Below are 13,791 nucleotides of genomic sequence, written 5' to 3'. Positions count from 1 at the left end.
AAGAGATGCCAGAAGATTCTTCATATATTGATGACCGTCTCTGGACTTGTCCGAGTACAGATGTTCCTGTTTAGAAAAGGAAAGCAGAGCTTTCTGTGTCTCTGGACTGTCATTTCATTCAAAAGTGCTATTAATAACATCAGCCATTTTGAACTATTTAATTATTTTTTTCTTTATTAAAGATAACAAGAAAGAATTTCTGACCGCCATATTCACCGACATCCAATAGTATTTTATCCATAGGGGCATGAGAAACATGATATGCAGCAATTGTTAGCTTAATCACTGCAAGACTAGATTTAAAAAGTCCGTGTCTCGGACATAATGAAAGATATCCCAGAATGGATTTCATTAGCTAATTGTTTGAGTTCCTGAATTTTAATTATATCAGTTGTCACCTTATTATCAGGTATTTTAAAAGCTGAAATCCAAGTTGCATAAGAAAGCAATCGTGTGATTTCAAAGGCCCTGAGAGACAGATTCTTCAAATGAATTGGTGAATCAGCCACATCTGGTATGGGTGTTGAAGCTTTATTCCAGAAGAAATCACCGACATCTGGCAGTGCGGTAACTCGCCTGCAAAAGCACTGCACCAATAACCAAATTTATCTCAATCTAACCTTTAATGTGACTGGCGGGACTACATATGGAAAAGAAAAGACCCCCTTGCAGTCTCAAGTTCAATTTTTCAGTTCAGCAATACGACTATTCGAGGAAAGAATATTTACAGACATCTAACAATGGCAATAGGACAGCTTGAATTTTGCTAAAAAATGCTACACTCATAATTTGGGATCACTAGTAACACTGGCTATTAAAGATGAGAGCAATTCCTTAATGCTGCGTTTGGAAGCAGAATAAGGATGAACGAATGTTACCCACTTATTCTATCTCTTTTCAGCCAAAGGGTCATTGAGCATTGCGGAATAAACCATTTTTTCAGAAGGGAGAATTGGTATTTCAGAAAAATTGGTGTGTCATAAATTCTTTTCTTTTTTCACCTATTTGCTCCACTTATCCGGGAAAATTTTACTCCTGTGAAACGGTTGAATAATTTAACGCACTCATTTCCCCTCAATATTACTCCGTTTGACCCGGCTACTCTGAATTTTTTATTTTGCGCGTGTGGTCAATTGTTTTTTCGCCATCAACAATTATAGTTTATTCTCACATGGTGACTATTAGTATTGTTAGGACCTTTTCCTTCAATTGAACAGACACATGCACATAAGGCTCACAGGAAGACGCCCTCTCATGCGTACGCTTAAGCGAAAAGATGGTCCTCAGATTTCACATCTTGCGTCGCGAGCATGATAGCTTTGGCGCGGGGGATGGAAGCAATGGTACGTTTCCCTGCAGGGCTTGATATAAATCTAAACCTGTTATGTTTGTGTCTACGTTAAATAGTAACATAAATGCTGGGGCATCCGAGCCTCGCTTCTTAGAATGCTTTGAACTATGAGCTGTTAAAATATCTACTCTGCTGCTGCCGTTCCTAGCTTGTTGGTGATTACTGGAAGCTCAGTGGCTGACATCCACGGCAAGCGTTAGCTGGAAGATACAACCAATATTTTGAACTGAAAAAATCAACCTTAACCCAATCTAAACAGAGAACTACAAGATCTTTGCGGGGCGCACACAGCACCGCATGGTGCACTCATGGATGGCTGTCTCAAACAACACACATCATATATATGGCACGCTTTGTGTGTGCGTTGTTAGATGACCATCCATCCTCTGTTAGCGGTCATCCACAAACATACTGTATCCAATGATGTCATGCATACGTAGTAGAGAATATGCAATCAAATCAAAAAACTTATGCATATATATATATATATATATATATATATATATATATATATATATATATATATATATATATATATATATATATATATATATATATATATATATAATAGTCTTTATGACATGGACTGATCATTATGTCACTGTAAAGACAGCTGCAATATACTGATTTTATCTTAAGTTTCCTTTTATATTAGTTATAGATCTCATCTCTGTGGCCCCATTTAATATTGTTGGGGAATCCCCACCGACCGACTTACGATCGAAGGGGCCGACTGGCCGACCGACCGACTGGCCGACTCCGACGGCCGACCGACCGACTGGCCGACCCCGACGGACGACTCCGACTGGCCGACCCCGACCGACTGACCGACTGGCCGACCCCGACCGACTGGCCGACCGACCAGGAAGTCTGATGGCCGACTCACTCGCCGACCAACGGAGGGCCCCGACGCCACTCAGCTGGCCACCGACCTAGGGTCGGTCGACTCTTCCGATCGCCGTACAGCCGCCAGAGCTTGTCAGTCCTGACAGCCGCATGCGGCGCGGTTACCTAGGGGCATTGTCCCGTCGAGAGCGTGGTCAACCCTGGTGATTAGACGGCCACACGGCGACATGACGTTTTCACGGCGACTCTGACAGTCTACAGTGAGTTGACAGTTCCTCACTTGTCCGCGCCATTAATGACGGCGCCATACCGTGCTCCACTATATAAACCGGGGAAGGCAACAGTGCAAGGGATCGATCCGCCCGTCTCTCCCACATACGCAGGCTCGCTCCTCTCTCCCTCTCTCTCTTTCTCAGAGCTCTCTGTCTGCATTTCACTGTTGTCCAGTCACCTCTCTGACTTGACCGTCGGAGGGTCCCCGCCAGAGCCGCCTCCGGTCAGTGCGGACTTCCTTTTGCAGGTGCACGCTTCCCGACGATCGGGCGACGAGGCGATTGGCCGCAACAGATTGGCGCGCCAGGTAGGGGACAGCATGACAAAGACAAGAGCTCAACGATCGAGAGTCACCGGGTCGGCCAGGCGCTCTTCCCGCCGGAAAGAGGCCTCCCCGCCCCCACCGGCGGCGGAGCCTAGCTCTCTGCGCCCCGCGGTGACCACGGAGGTCCAGATTGCGGCCATCGTACGGCAGATGACCGTACCGACCGACGCAGTCAAAAGCCTCCAGCAGCAACCGGCGGTCCGACCTATGCCCTCCAGGAGCAGCCACCGACGACCGCGCCGATCCCTATCACCTCCATGCGAGCGCTCCCAACAGTGCTCCCACAGAGAGGAGGAGGGACGACTACGGCGCGACGACCGACGGTCCCAGCGGCCCTCTCCCTCTCCGTTGGAACGGGCAAGGAAGGAGAAGCGGCCGCGCACACCGTCGGCCTCCCTCTCGAAATCCTCCGGAGACTCCACTCCTGGGGTCTCCCAGCATCGACGAGCGGACGACTACGAGCGACGGTTCGAGGAAATCGACCGCCGACTCGCCCAGTTGCAGATGGACGGCCAGAAGTCTTCGAACGACGTCGACTTCCAGACCGCCCAACCTCTCTCCCGACTGGTCCTCGACGAGCCGATTCCCAGTCGGTTCAAAATGCCGAACGTGGAGCCATACGACGGCTCCACCGACCCAGTCGACCACCTCGAGAGCTATAAAGCTCTCATGACGATTCAAGGGGCAACCGACTATCTTTTTTGCATCGGCTTCCCCGCCACACTTCGCAAGGCTGCCAGGGCTTGGTACTCCGGTCTCTGATCGGGAAGTATCCACTCCTTCGGGCAGCTCGAGCGTTCCTTCGTGGTCCATTTCAGCACCAGCCGGAAGCCGCTGCGAACGTCGGACAGCCTTTTCTCCCTTAAACAGGGGGAAAGTGAGACGCTCCGACACTTCGTGGCGCGATTCAACGCGGCCACACTCGAGGTCTGGGACCTCAACGAAGACATGGCTGTCTCAGCCATAAAGCGGGGCCTGAGGGCGTCCCGATTCACCTACTCCCTGGACAAAACCCTCCCCCGAACATACGTCGAATTGCTGGAGCGCGCGTACAAGTACATACGCGCGGACGAAGGAGCTTCCGACCGGCGCCTGACTTAAGGCACGGGCTGAAAAAAAAGTGGAAGAAAGGTCGGGCCCATGCTGAACCCAGCAGGCCCCCGACCGATAGTCGGGTCTCGCCACCCCGACGTATCCAAAAGTCACCCCGGCAGCAGACTCCAAGGCTGACACGCCCCTGGTATGACTCCTACACTCCTCTCTCCGCTCCTCGTGCGCAGATCCTAATGGAGATCGAGGGGGAAGAATATCTGCGACGGCCTCGGCCTCTGAAGGCAAAAGGCTCCGACCGACACGGCCGATCACCGATCGTCGAACCGACGGCCTCGGCCTCTGAAGGCAAAAGGCCTCGACCAACACGGCCGATCGTCGATCGCCGAATCAACGGCTCGATCACCGATCGCCGAACCGACGGCCTCGGCCTCTGAAGGCAAAAGGCCTCGACCAACATGGCCGATCGTCGATCGCCGAATCAACGGCTCGATCACCGATCGCCGAACCGACGGCCTCGGCCTCTGAAGGCAAAAGGCCTCGACCAACACGGCCGATCGTCGATCGCCGAATCAACGGCTCGATCACCGATCGCCGAACCGACGGCCTCGGCCTCTGAAGGCAAAAGGCTCCGACCGACACGGCCGATCGTCGATCGCCGAATCAACGGCTCGATCACCGATCGCCGAACCGACGACCTCGGCCTCTGAAGGCAAAAGGCTCCGACCGACACGGCCGATCGTCGATCGTCGAATCAACGGCTCGATCATCGATCGCCGAACCGACGGCCTTGGCCTCTGAAGGCAAAAGGCTCCGACCGACATGGCCGATCACCGATCGCCGAACCGACGGCCTCGGCCTTTGAAGGCAAAAGGCTCCGACCGACACGGCCGATCGTCGATCGCCGAATCAACGGCTCGATCACCGATCGTCGAACCGACGGCCTCGGCCTCTGAAGGCAAAAGGCTCCGACCAACACGGCCGATCATCGATCGCCGAATCAACGGCTCGATCACCGATCGCCGAACCGACGGCCTCGGCCTCTGAAGGCAAAGGGCTTCGACTAATGCGGCTGGCTAACTTGCCGACTTAGCTTCGACTAAGAAAGGCAAAATGCCAAGATGACCGCAGTCGCATTCGCGACATACCGATCTGGTCACGACCGATCGAAGGATATTCGGCTTGCCACCGTTTATCATACATCCCGACGCATACGTCCGACCAAGGGCTGGACAATGGATATTCGACTTGCCATCGTCATCCTATCCGAATACGTCGGATGCTACTCGACTATCAGATTCTGCAGAATGATCGTGTCGACGAGCAACGTTCGGAGGTTGCCCGACCTCCGACCCGACGTGCATGCTCGACCTACAGTCGGGACGACCGATATTGGATCGTTCGTTGATGTGATCGTCAGAGTCGGGGCAGGAAAAGACGAAACACCACTCCTTTCGTCCGAAGCCGTCGCCCACGTGTTCACGCGAGCCAACACGACATCGGGCTCAGGAGTGGAGGGGGGCAACTGTTGGGGAATCCCCACCGACCGACTTACGGTCGAAGGGGCCGACTGGCCGACCGACCGACTGGCCGACTCCGACGGCCGACCGACCGACTGGCCGACCCCGACGGACGACTCCGACTGGCCGACCCCGACCGACTGACCGACCGGCCGACTGGCCGACCCCGACCGACTGGCCGACCGACCAGGAAGTCTGATGGCCGACTCACTCGCCGACCAACGGAGGGCCCCGACGCCACTCAGCTGGCCACCGACCTAGGGTCGGTCGACTCCTCCGATCGCCGTACAGCCGCCAGAGCTTGTCAGTCCTGACAGCCGCATGCGGCGCGGTTACCTAGGGGCATTGTCCCGCCGAGAGCGTGGTCAACCCTGGTGATTAGACGGCCACACGGCGACATGACGTTTTCACGGCGACTCTGACAGTCTACAGTGAGTTGACAGTTCCTCACTTGTCCGCGCCATTAATGACGGCGCCATACCGTGCTCCACTATATAAACCGGGGAAGGCAACAGTGTAAGGGATCGATCCGCCCGTCTCTCCCACATACGCAGGCTCGCTCCTCTCTCCCTCTCTCTCTTTCTCAGAGCTCTCTGTCTGCATTTCACTGTTGCCCAGTCACCTCTCTGACTTGACCGTCGGAGGATCCTCGCCGGAGCCGCCTCCGGTCAGTGCGGACTTCCTTTTGCAGGTGCACGCTTCCCGGCGATCGGGCGACGAGGCGATTGGCCGCAACAAATATCAAATAGATACTTGCCATTGCAATTATAACTATAAATGGTACTCCATAATTTGATAACTGTTACCAAAATCTAGTTTTTTTAAATCCAAAAACAAGAAAAATCTAGTGGCTTGGGATTTAATATGGCTATTCTCAATCAACAATTCAATAAACTTACATGCATAAATATGTTGGGTTTTAATATGGCTATTCTCAATCAACAATTTAATAAACTTATATACATTATATATAAATATTTTTTTCTAAAATATATAAATATGTTTCACAATATAGTAATCTTTTACGTGCCGATGCTGCTTTTTGATCCGTATATGCTTTACGTAATATTTTTTGGGATTAAAATATAAATCATTGGCTTCTATGTACTTGGAGTTGAATATTGATTTATTTTCTCTCTTTTGCACGAGTGTTGATCTCATTTAGATATTTATTTATTTATTTTGTGTTTGAGATCGACCTTATTTAAAAAAAAAAAAAAAGAAAAATGGATAGAGAGAGCAAACAGTTGGTGCTTCGGATGGAAATATGGAGGGTGCGTTAATTCTGCCGTCAAAAACTTTTCTAGCTAGTGGAGGTTTTCTGTTGGCGGATGGGAAATGATGATAATAGTAATCTTTATATTGGGTAACGGGTTACAGATCTTAAATTAATTTTAAAATAAAAGGATCCGATATGGGTTAATTCTGACGGCCTTGATTATCTCATTGAGGTTGGACGTGGTTTTTTTCTGGGCCCGTCCGAGACCCGACCCATTTGCATCCCTACGAGCACTGTCACCGTTTCTTTCTCTTTCTCTAGGGCAAGGAAGCTCCTCTCATCTCCGCCTCCGCCCGCCGCGCCCCTCCGCCTCCGCCGCCCGCCGGCCGCACCACGGCCTCCACTCCTCTTCAAGGACGCCATCCTAGTAAGTCCCTCCTCTCTTTCTGTTCTCGTTTCCTTTGCTGCATCCTCCGGAGATCTGGGAACAGAAAGCGGAATGGATTCCGGAAAGGCACTTCGAGGAGGCTCTGAGCTCTCTCGCTTTTTGTTGATCCGGATAAGTCTCTTGATTGTGGTTGTGGACTTCCGAGGACAAAAAAGGGAAAAGGGATTTGGAGGATGGTGTTCCTTGGCGCGTGAAAGAAAGTTTTTGTTTTTATTTCTGTTCACTAAAAATTAATAGTTTTTTAATTTATTTTTGAGTTATGGTTTGGGGCATTTTTTTTTTATTCCTCTTAACTTACCAAGAATATATAATTTCGTAAAACAGGGGAACGAATTTAGATTCTTACCTCGATCAAAATCTCATTTTGCTTCGAGCTATGTCGAAAGTAGTGATGGGAACCTCTTTTTAAGTTGCCCGAGTTGATGACTTTTTGCTATAACAAAACACGAAACCTTTGGTACATTTTGCTTCGAGCTATGTCGAAAGTAGTGATGGGAACCTCTTTTTAAGTTGCCCGAGTTGATGACTTTTTGCTATAACAAAACACGAAACCTTTGGTAATAATTGGCGGCAGATGAAGAGGAAGAGTGATTATTAAGTGCCAATTGTCTTCCATTCATTGGATGACAAGAAGATATCGAGCAGAAGTCTAATGAACTCTGGTCGCAGCTGCAACGAGAAACCAAAACCAAACATTATATATTTGGTAAAGTTTGGTCCCAGCAGAAGAAATGCATCTTCTCTATTGCAGGGGCAAGAATTTATCCAAAAAAGAGTCTAGAAATAAAGTGCAGTCTAAGAAGGACCATGAAGTAATTACACTATAAAGGGTTCTTTTTCTCAAGGCATCGAAGGTTTCTGTTTCAGGTGTATTTGATTTGGAAACCTGATGGCAAAATCTTATTTTCCTTTCATATTAATGTTTAAACAGCGCAAATTAGAGTTTATGTTTGCTCTACATGGCAGGTGCTGATTCCTTTTCTAATTTTAGAAGCCCTCCATTATGATATTTGGAAATGTAAAACTTTTGCTGTAATAATATGGTGCCATGTGTTTGATGTTAGGTTCTTGATTCTTTAAGTAAGTTCAGTTCTTTGCCGATGCTTGTGTTAATAAATTCAAAGTTGTAAACCTTTCACGTCCTTGTATGAAGGATGATTACATTTCATTTATAAGCTTGTACATTGATTTAGTGCAAGTTCTCTTAATCAAAGGTTGCAGAATTCTCCTCCTGATTTTTTTGATCTTCTCTCAGATGGATCAATATCTTGCTGCTGTGAGGGAAGAGATGTCTTCTGCTAAGACCAGACTTTGCCAAAAATATGCTGTACAGTTTTGGTTTCGTTAGGTTGAAGAATATTGGTAATTAATTAAATTGACGACTTACATCCTAGAGTGTTCCTTGGCTCGTTTGCTTGTGGCTAAGAGAAGTTGAATGCTTACTGATCTCCAGATTCATGGAGAGTGCTCGGACAGAAGGCGATGATTTGATGGAAGACTATGTGAAGTGCCTCATGTCATTGGATACCAATGCTCGCCCAGGTGAGAGTGATAACTCAATACTTCCAGCCCCTGCTGAAGAACCAACAAGCATTCCTGTTAGAACAACAGAGCAATCTCCAACAAAAGAGTTGGCTTCAGTTGGCACAGAGGAGCCAAATGAACCGACCTTGGGAATGGAGTTTGAATCTGATGAAGCTGCAAAGACTTTCTATAATGATTATGCCAGGCGTTTGGGTTTCCCTTTCCGAGTTGGGAGGTCACGGCGTTCTAAGGGTGTGGAGGAGGTGTTGATTATGAAAAGATTTGTGTGCTCGAAAGAGGGAATATATCAGAAGAAGCCTTCTAGTGAGGGCACAAGGAAACGTGAGCGGATATCGATGAGAGAAGGTTGCAAGGCGATGATGGAGGTCATTAGGGATTCTGACAGATGGGTGGTTTCTAAACTTGAGAAGGCTCACAATCATCACCTTGGGACTTGTAGTAGAGTTGGCTATCTTCGAGCAAGAGGTTTTATCGACACATCCGAAAAGGCAAGCATAGTGGCATCAGATGCAATGACACTTTTACGGCAGAATGCCTTTGGGGAAGGAGGAGATGCTCAAGGTCTCCTAGATTATTTTAAGAGGATGCAAGCTGAGAATCCAGCATTCTTTTATGCCATACAAGTTGACAACAATAGCTGTGTGACCAATGCTTTCTGGGCAGATGCTAAGGCTAGGAGTGCATACAGTTGTTTTGGTGATGCTGTTACATTTGACACAACATATAAGAAGAATAAGTACATGATGCCCTTTGTAACTTTCTCAGGAGTCAACCATCACCTGCAGCCTGTTATCTTTGGTTGTGCTTTGCTCATTGATGAGACTGAATTCTCATTTATTTGGTTATTTGAAACATGGCTTGCGGCTATGGGTGGGCGCCCTCCAGTTTCATTAGTTACTGATCAAAATAGGGCCATGACAGCGGCAATTACAAAGGTGTTTCCAAACACCTGCCATCGATTTTGCAAGTGGCTCATCTTGAGTAGAAGCAAACAGAAGTTAGCTCATGTATATTCAGCACATCCTATGTTGAGAGGGGAGCTGGAAAAATGTGTCATTGAATCTGAAACTGTTCGAGCTTTTGAAACAACCTGGGTATTAATCATCGATAAATATGATTTAAGGAAGAATACGTGGCTTCAAGCATTATTTAATATCCGCGAACGATGGATTCCTTTGTATCTAAAGGGCACATTCTTTGCAGAACTGTCTCCAACACAGAAGTTAGAGACTATGAATGATTTTTATAAGAAATACTTTAATACCAAGACCTCATTAAAAGTTTTTCTCACACAATTTGAATTAGCCGTAGCAAGCCAGTTTGAGGATGAAGCCCAAGCAGACTCCAATACAGTGTGGACCAAACCTGTTTTGAAGACTGCATCACCAATTGAAAAACAAGCTGCAGCTATTTACACAAGAGCAGTTTTTAATAAATTCCAGGAGGAATTTGTTGAGTCTTTAGGTTATAATGTTTACAGAATAAAGGATGGTACAGTTAGCAAATTTAGTGTGGCTAGAGATGAGGATTCTCTTGAGACATTCACTGTCACATACAATTCTGTGAAAAAGACAGCAACTTGTACTTGCAAAAACTTTGAGTTTTCTGGCATTTTATGTCGACACATTTTGGGAGTCTTCCTAATGGTTGATTTGCGTATGCTTCCGGAAGAGTACTTTTTGAAACGATGGACAAGACATGCCAAAAGTTGTCCTATATTGGATGAATGCAGTGTTGAGCTTCAGTGCAGTAGTCATGAATCCATTACATCACGATATAATGATCTTTGTCATGATGCCTTAAAATGTGCGGAGAAAGGAGCAACTTCTATTGAGATATACAAATCAGCAAAGAATGTGTTACAGAAGGCCTTTGCCGAGATTGTTGCTTTTGAAAAAAATACTGGTAGAGGTGCACAGCGAGATGCAATCAATATTAATGAGGAAATTACAATAGATGATGCAATGAATGATCAAGCCCTACAAGATTCTGAAAGAAAGGTATGCAACTAGAATATCCAATGAGTTTGCATGTTTTTGTTCTGCGGTCCTATATACTTTAGCTAATGTGGGTTTGTAATTCCTTTTATACTTCGAAGACATACTATTTATAAAGTATTTTGATAGCTGGTTTACCTTCAAAATATCACTTAAAATAGCACCATGTTCTCCTTTATTTCATATGCTACTATATTCTTTTTGTAAGGTATTTTTTAGGTAACAATTCTTCTGTCTCGAGTGTCAAATTCTGCTTATTTTTCATTGTTGCAACTTTTTGTTCATGAATGCGTCTTGAAAGTGGAATTGTCTACCAGATTGTAATCTAGAGGAGCTTGTAACTATGGCAAACATACATCTCATACGTGACATTAGAGGTGAATGACCGTGCCTTTAGAAGACTAATCAGGCTCTTTCATTTGTTCCTATTATAATGCAATATTGGTTCCATTTTCTTCTACCAATATGGTGTCAAGTTCTGAATAAAAATGAACTTTCATCAGTTAGTCTATTATAGCTCTTTCCAAGTAAATGTGATCTGCGAGAGTGACATGTCAGCAAGATGATCTTTTATGTTGGTCAAAAGGAGAGGAGGGATGTAGGAGGGTCTGATCAGTCTCTTATTGAATGGTACGTATTAGTGGCTGGTTTATTTTCAACGTGTTAGATATCACTGTTTTACCTGTCTGGAGTCCTGGTGAGCTAGTCTATTGTAAGATGAAATGGCTCCAAAAGCATCTCAGTTATATTGCTGACTTTGTGAAGCAGTATGTCATCCCATTATTCATGGCATTGTGCGGTACTTGTAAGTAGATAAACATATAGGTGACCTTGTTTCCTTTTTGACATGCTTAGCTGTTGTATTAACTTTTGCCCATTCTAGTAACAGTACCGATACACCATTGCTACGGCTGGATGTTTCTTATTTGATGCCCTGTTGTATTGATGCACTAAAAACGAATGCTACAGTTAAGTTTTTGCTTTATTAATATTGCTTCTACGGAGTGCTCTGTTCATTATTATATTTCTTTCTAATTTCTAATGCGCCAGTTGAATGGAATGGTTTTGTTTCTTTACTTTATATCTCTGTGTGCATCGTGATTATTTAAAATAACATATTTGTCTGATACCTTTGCAGGTGACCAATTTACTCGGCCAGTTACTTGGTTCCTCTTGGTCGCCAGTCTGAAGTGTTTTGCAGTTCTCTTAACCCCCAGTTGATAAATTATTTGGATCACTTCAGCATTTGCTTAGTGTATCTGATGACCTGTCCATTGCTGTCTCAGGACAGATGGCAGCAGATGAAACTGTTAAATGGAATATCTGGTTCTGTTGGCGAGCCAAAGCTTGGTATTCTGGTGACACTAGATAATTTCCAAGGATTCGAGCAACTTGGTTCGCAAAACACGAGATGTTATCAAAATTGTGATGATGGCATTGTTAAATGCAGGTCCATATAACTTAGAGAATTTTTATAAACACAAGTTCATGTTTTTGCCTCATTGAATGCTACCAATGTAAGTAAGCCTTTCACTATTTAACGAAAAGGAAAACCAGGTCTTAAAAATCTTTGGCTTCCTGATCTAAATGCAGTGAATAAGGACTGTGCCAAAGGATTGATTCCATCTTAAGAATGATGTTTTTGTAGTGGCACAGTCTAGGTTTTTGGGTTTTTAAGGTGGATATGGTATGCACGAGTTTCCGTGAGTCAGGTATGCTGGTGGACCCTTTTTTGCTCCATGCTGAATTCATAAAGAAGGTGATCAAGCAGACATGATTTAGACCAGTCCTCAAGAGATTAGTTAAATTAATAGTTCTTAACATAGGCTACATTTTTTTTTTGGTTAGGCTACATTTTGTTTAGAGACAAATATTTTAGGAATTTTATCTGTCTTCCGTCAAGAACACGAGGAGAGCATGTTGCGAGAGGCAGAGGAGAATTAAGTATTGATTATGAGACATGCAAGTGAAACGGCACCTTTTTTTAATATAATATATATAGTTTTGCAAGCGTCCACAAGCTCCAACAATATGGGTTATCAGATGTATTGAACCAAAACTTGCTAGATGATTATCGTATCCTTCATTCGAGCTTTTTATTTTTAACGGGAGGCAAATCTGGGAGTATGCAATTTTGGAGTGGCAATCAGGTCGGATATCGGATACATTAAAATTTTGACCTTAAGATGCATCAAAGGAGGGAGCTCTCAATTAATAAAAAGTTGGTGGGTCGCTGTATAAGCAAGGTTGAAGTTTCAGATTTTTGATGATTTTAAAATCACATCAGTCATCTCAGTAGTTAAGGATAGAGCTCTCTTGAGGATAAATCTCGCTGAACACATCTTCGCTTTAAACACCAGGCTATTCCTAGCCAGTTAAATTTGATGGGCTATGTAAGCAACTCTGATACCGACCATCCGCAATGCAGCAATCCTCGCACACCATCTCAACAAGTCCAAGAAGGCCTAGGCTGGGGCTCTAGTTTGGGAGGCCAAACTATGCATCCCTGCCAGATGCCACATCTGCGATGCTCTCGAACACAAAAAAAGCACATGCTCTGGGGTCTCATCATCTATTCCAAAAATCAGGCAAATAGGTTGCAGATGCATACCTCTCTCCCTCAGGTGGGATCTAGTCGGAAGTCACCCCCAAGCAACATTCCAGATGAAAAGACTCATCCTTTGGTGCACACCAGTCCTCCAAACCCACCCGATGTCTAGGTTCTTGGTTGGCTCCCTCCAATATAGGCGATAGAGGTCGACAGTCACCACCCTCGAAGAGCACAAAAATCTTCAAACTCTGACATTTTGTGTATTGCAGGCTGGAATCACCAGTGAGTGCACTTGCTTAGCCAAGGGCTAGCCAAACAAACGGACAACTATCTCCACATCTTAGCATCTACCACCTTGAGTGAGCAACTCACAAATTCTTATTGAGTCCCCAACCTCCATGCTGATGAAGGTCGGCTATCAGCTCAGTGGCAAATCGACAGTCCATGAATCCAATGGGACATTCACTAAATGGCCATCCCCCATGAGCCATCTCACCTGAAAGAAAATATAGAGGATCCATGCACAAATCTCTCTCTACAGGAAAGAACAACTTTGAGACACAAATCTCCTCTCCAGACATTCAAGATCTGTACCTCACACTCATTATCCTGCTCCACCAGTAGCCGAGGTCAAGAAGGAAATGAGCAGCATGCCTGGCAATCAGA

The 13,791-nt window shown here is 45.6% G+C and overlaps 1 protein-coding gene across 5 annotated transcripts; it reads left to right on the top strand.

The window, feature by feature from the left end:
- The first annotated feature begins 6,853 nt into the window (after nt 1-6,853).
- Nucleotides 6,854-12,076, top strand: LOC105047850 (protein FAR1-RELATED SEQUENCE 5). Of its 5 annotated transcripts, XM_073260617.1 has the most exons (5): nt 6,858-7,011; nt 7,357-7,899; nt 8,288-8,394; nt 8,486-10,577; nt 11,713-12,076. In XM_073260617.1, exons 4-5 carry the CDS (start codon nt 8,490-8,492, stop codon nt 11,761-11,763), a joined length of 2,139 nt encoding a protein of 712 aa, XP_073116718.1. In that variant the 5' UTR covers nt 6,858-7,011; nt 7,357-7,899; nt 8,288-8,394; nt 8,486-8,489; the 3' UTR covers nt 11,764-12,076. The 5 variants fall into 5 exon arrangements, with proteins under 5 accessions (XP_010925259.1, XP_010925260.1, XP_073116720.1 ...); XM_010926957.4 differs by lacking the exon at nt 7,357-7,899 and having other exon boundaries at nt 6,854-7,011; XM_073260618.1 differs by having other exon boundaries at nt 8,288-10,577.
- The last annotated feature ends 1,715 nt before the right edge of the window (nt 12,077-13,791 follow it).

This window comes from Elaeis guineensis, chromosome 7, assembly GCF_000442705.2.
Source record: "Elaeis guineensis isolate ETL-2024a chromosome 7, EG11, whole genome shotgun sequence".
NCBI lineage: Eukaryota > Viridiplantae > Streptophyta > Magnoliopsida > Arecales > Arecaceae > Elaeis > Elaeis guineensis.
The sequence above is the reverse complement of the archived record's forward strand: the minus strand, read 5'-3'. Positions and strand labels throughout refer to the sequence as shown.

What these genes read in the sequence shown, in the direction of transcription:
- LOC105047850 (XM_010926957.4), top strand. Translation starts at nt 8,490, where the DNA reads ATGGAGAGTGCTCGGACAGAAGGCGATGATTTGATGGAAGACTATGTG. An exon ending in TACAAGATTCTGAAAGAAAG is followed by an intron (nt 10,578 to 11,712) that starts GTATGCAACTAG and finishes ATACCTTTGCAG; the next exon opens with GTGACCAATTTACTCGGCCA.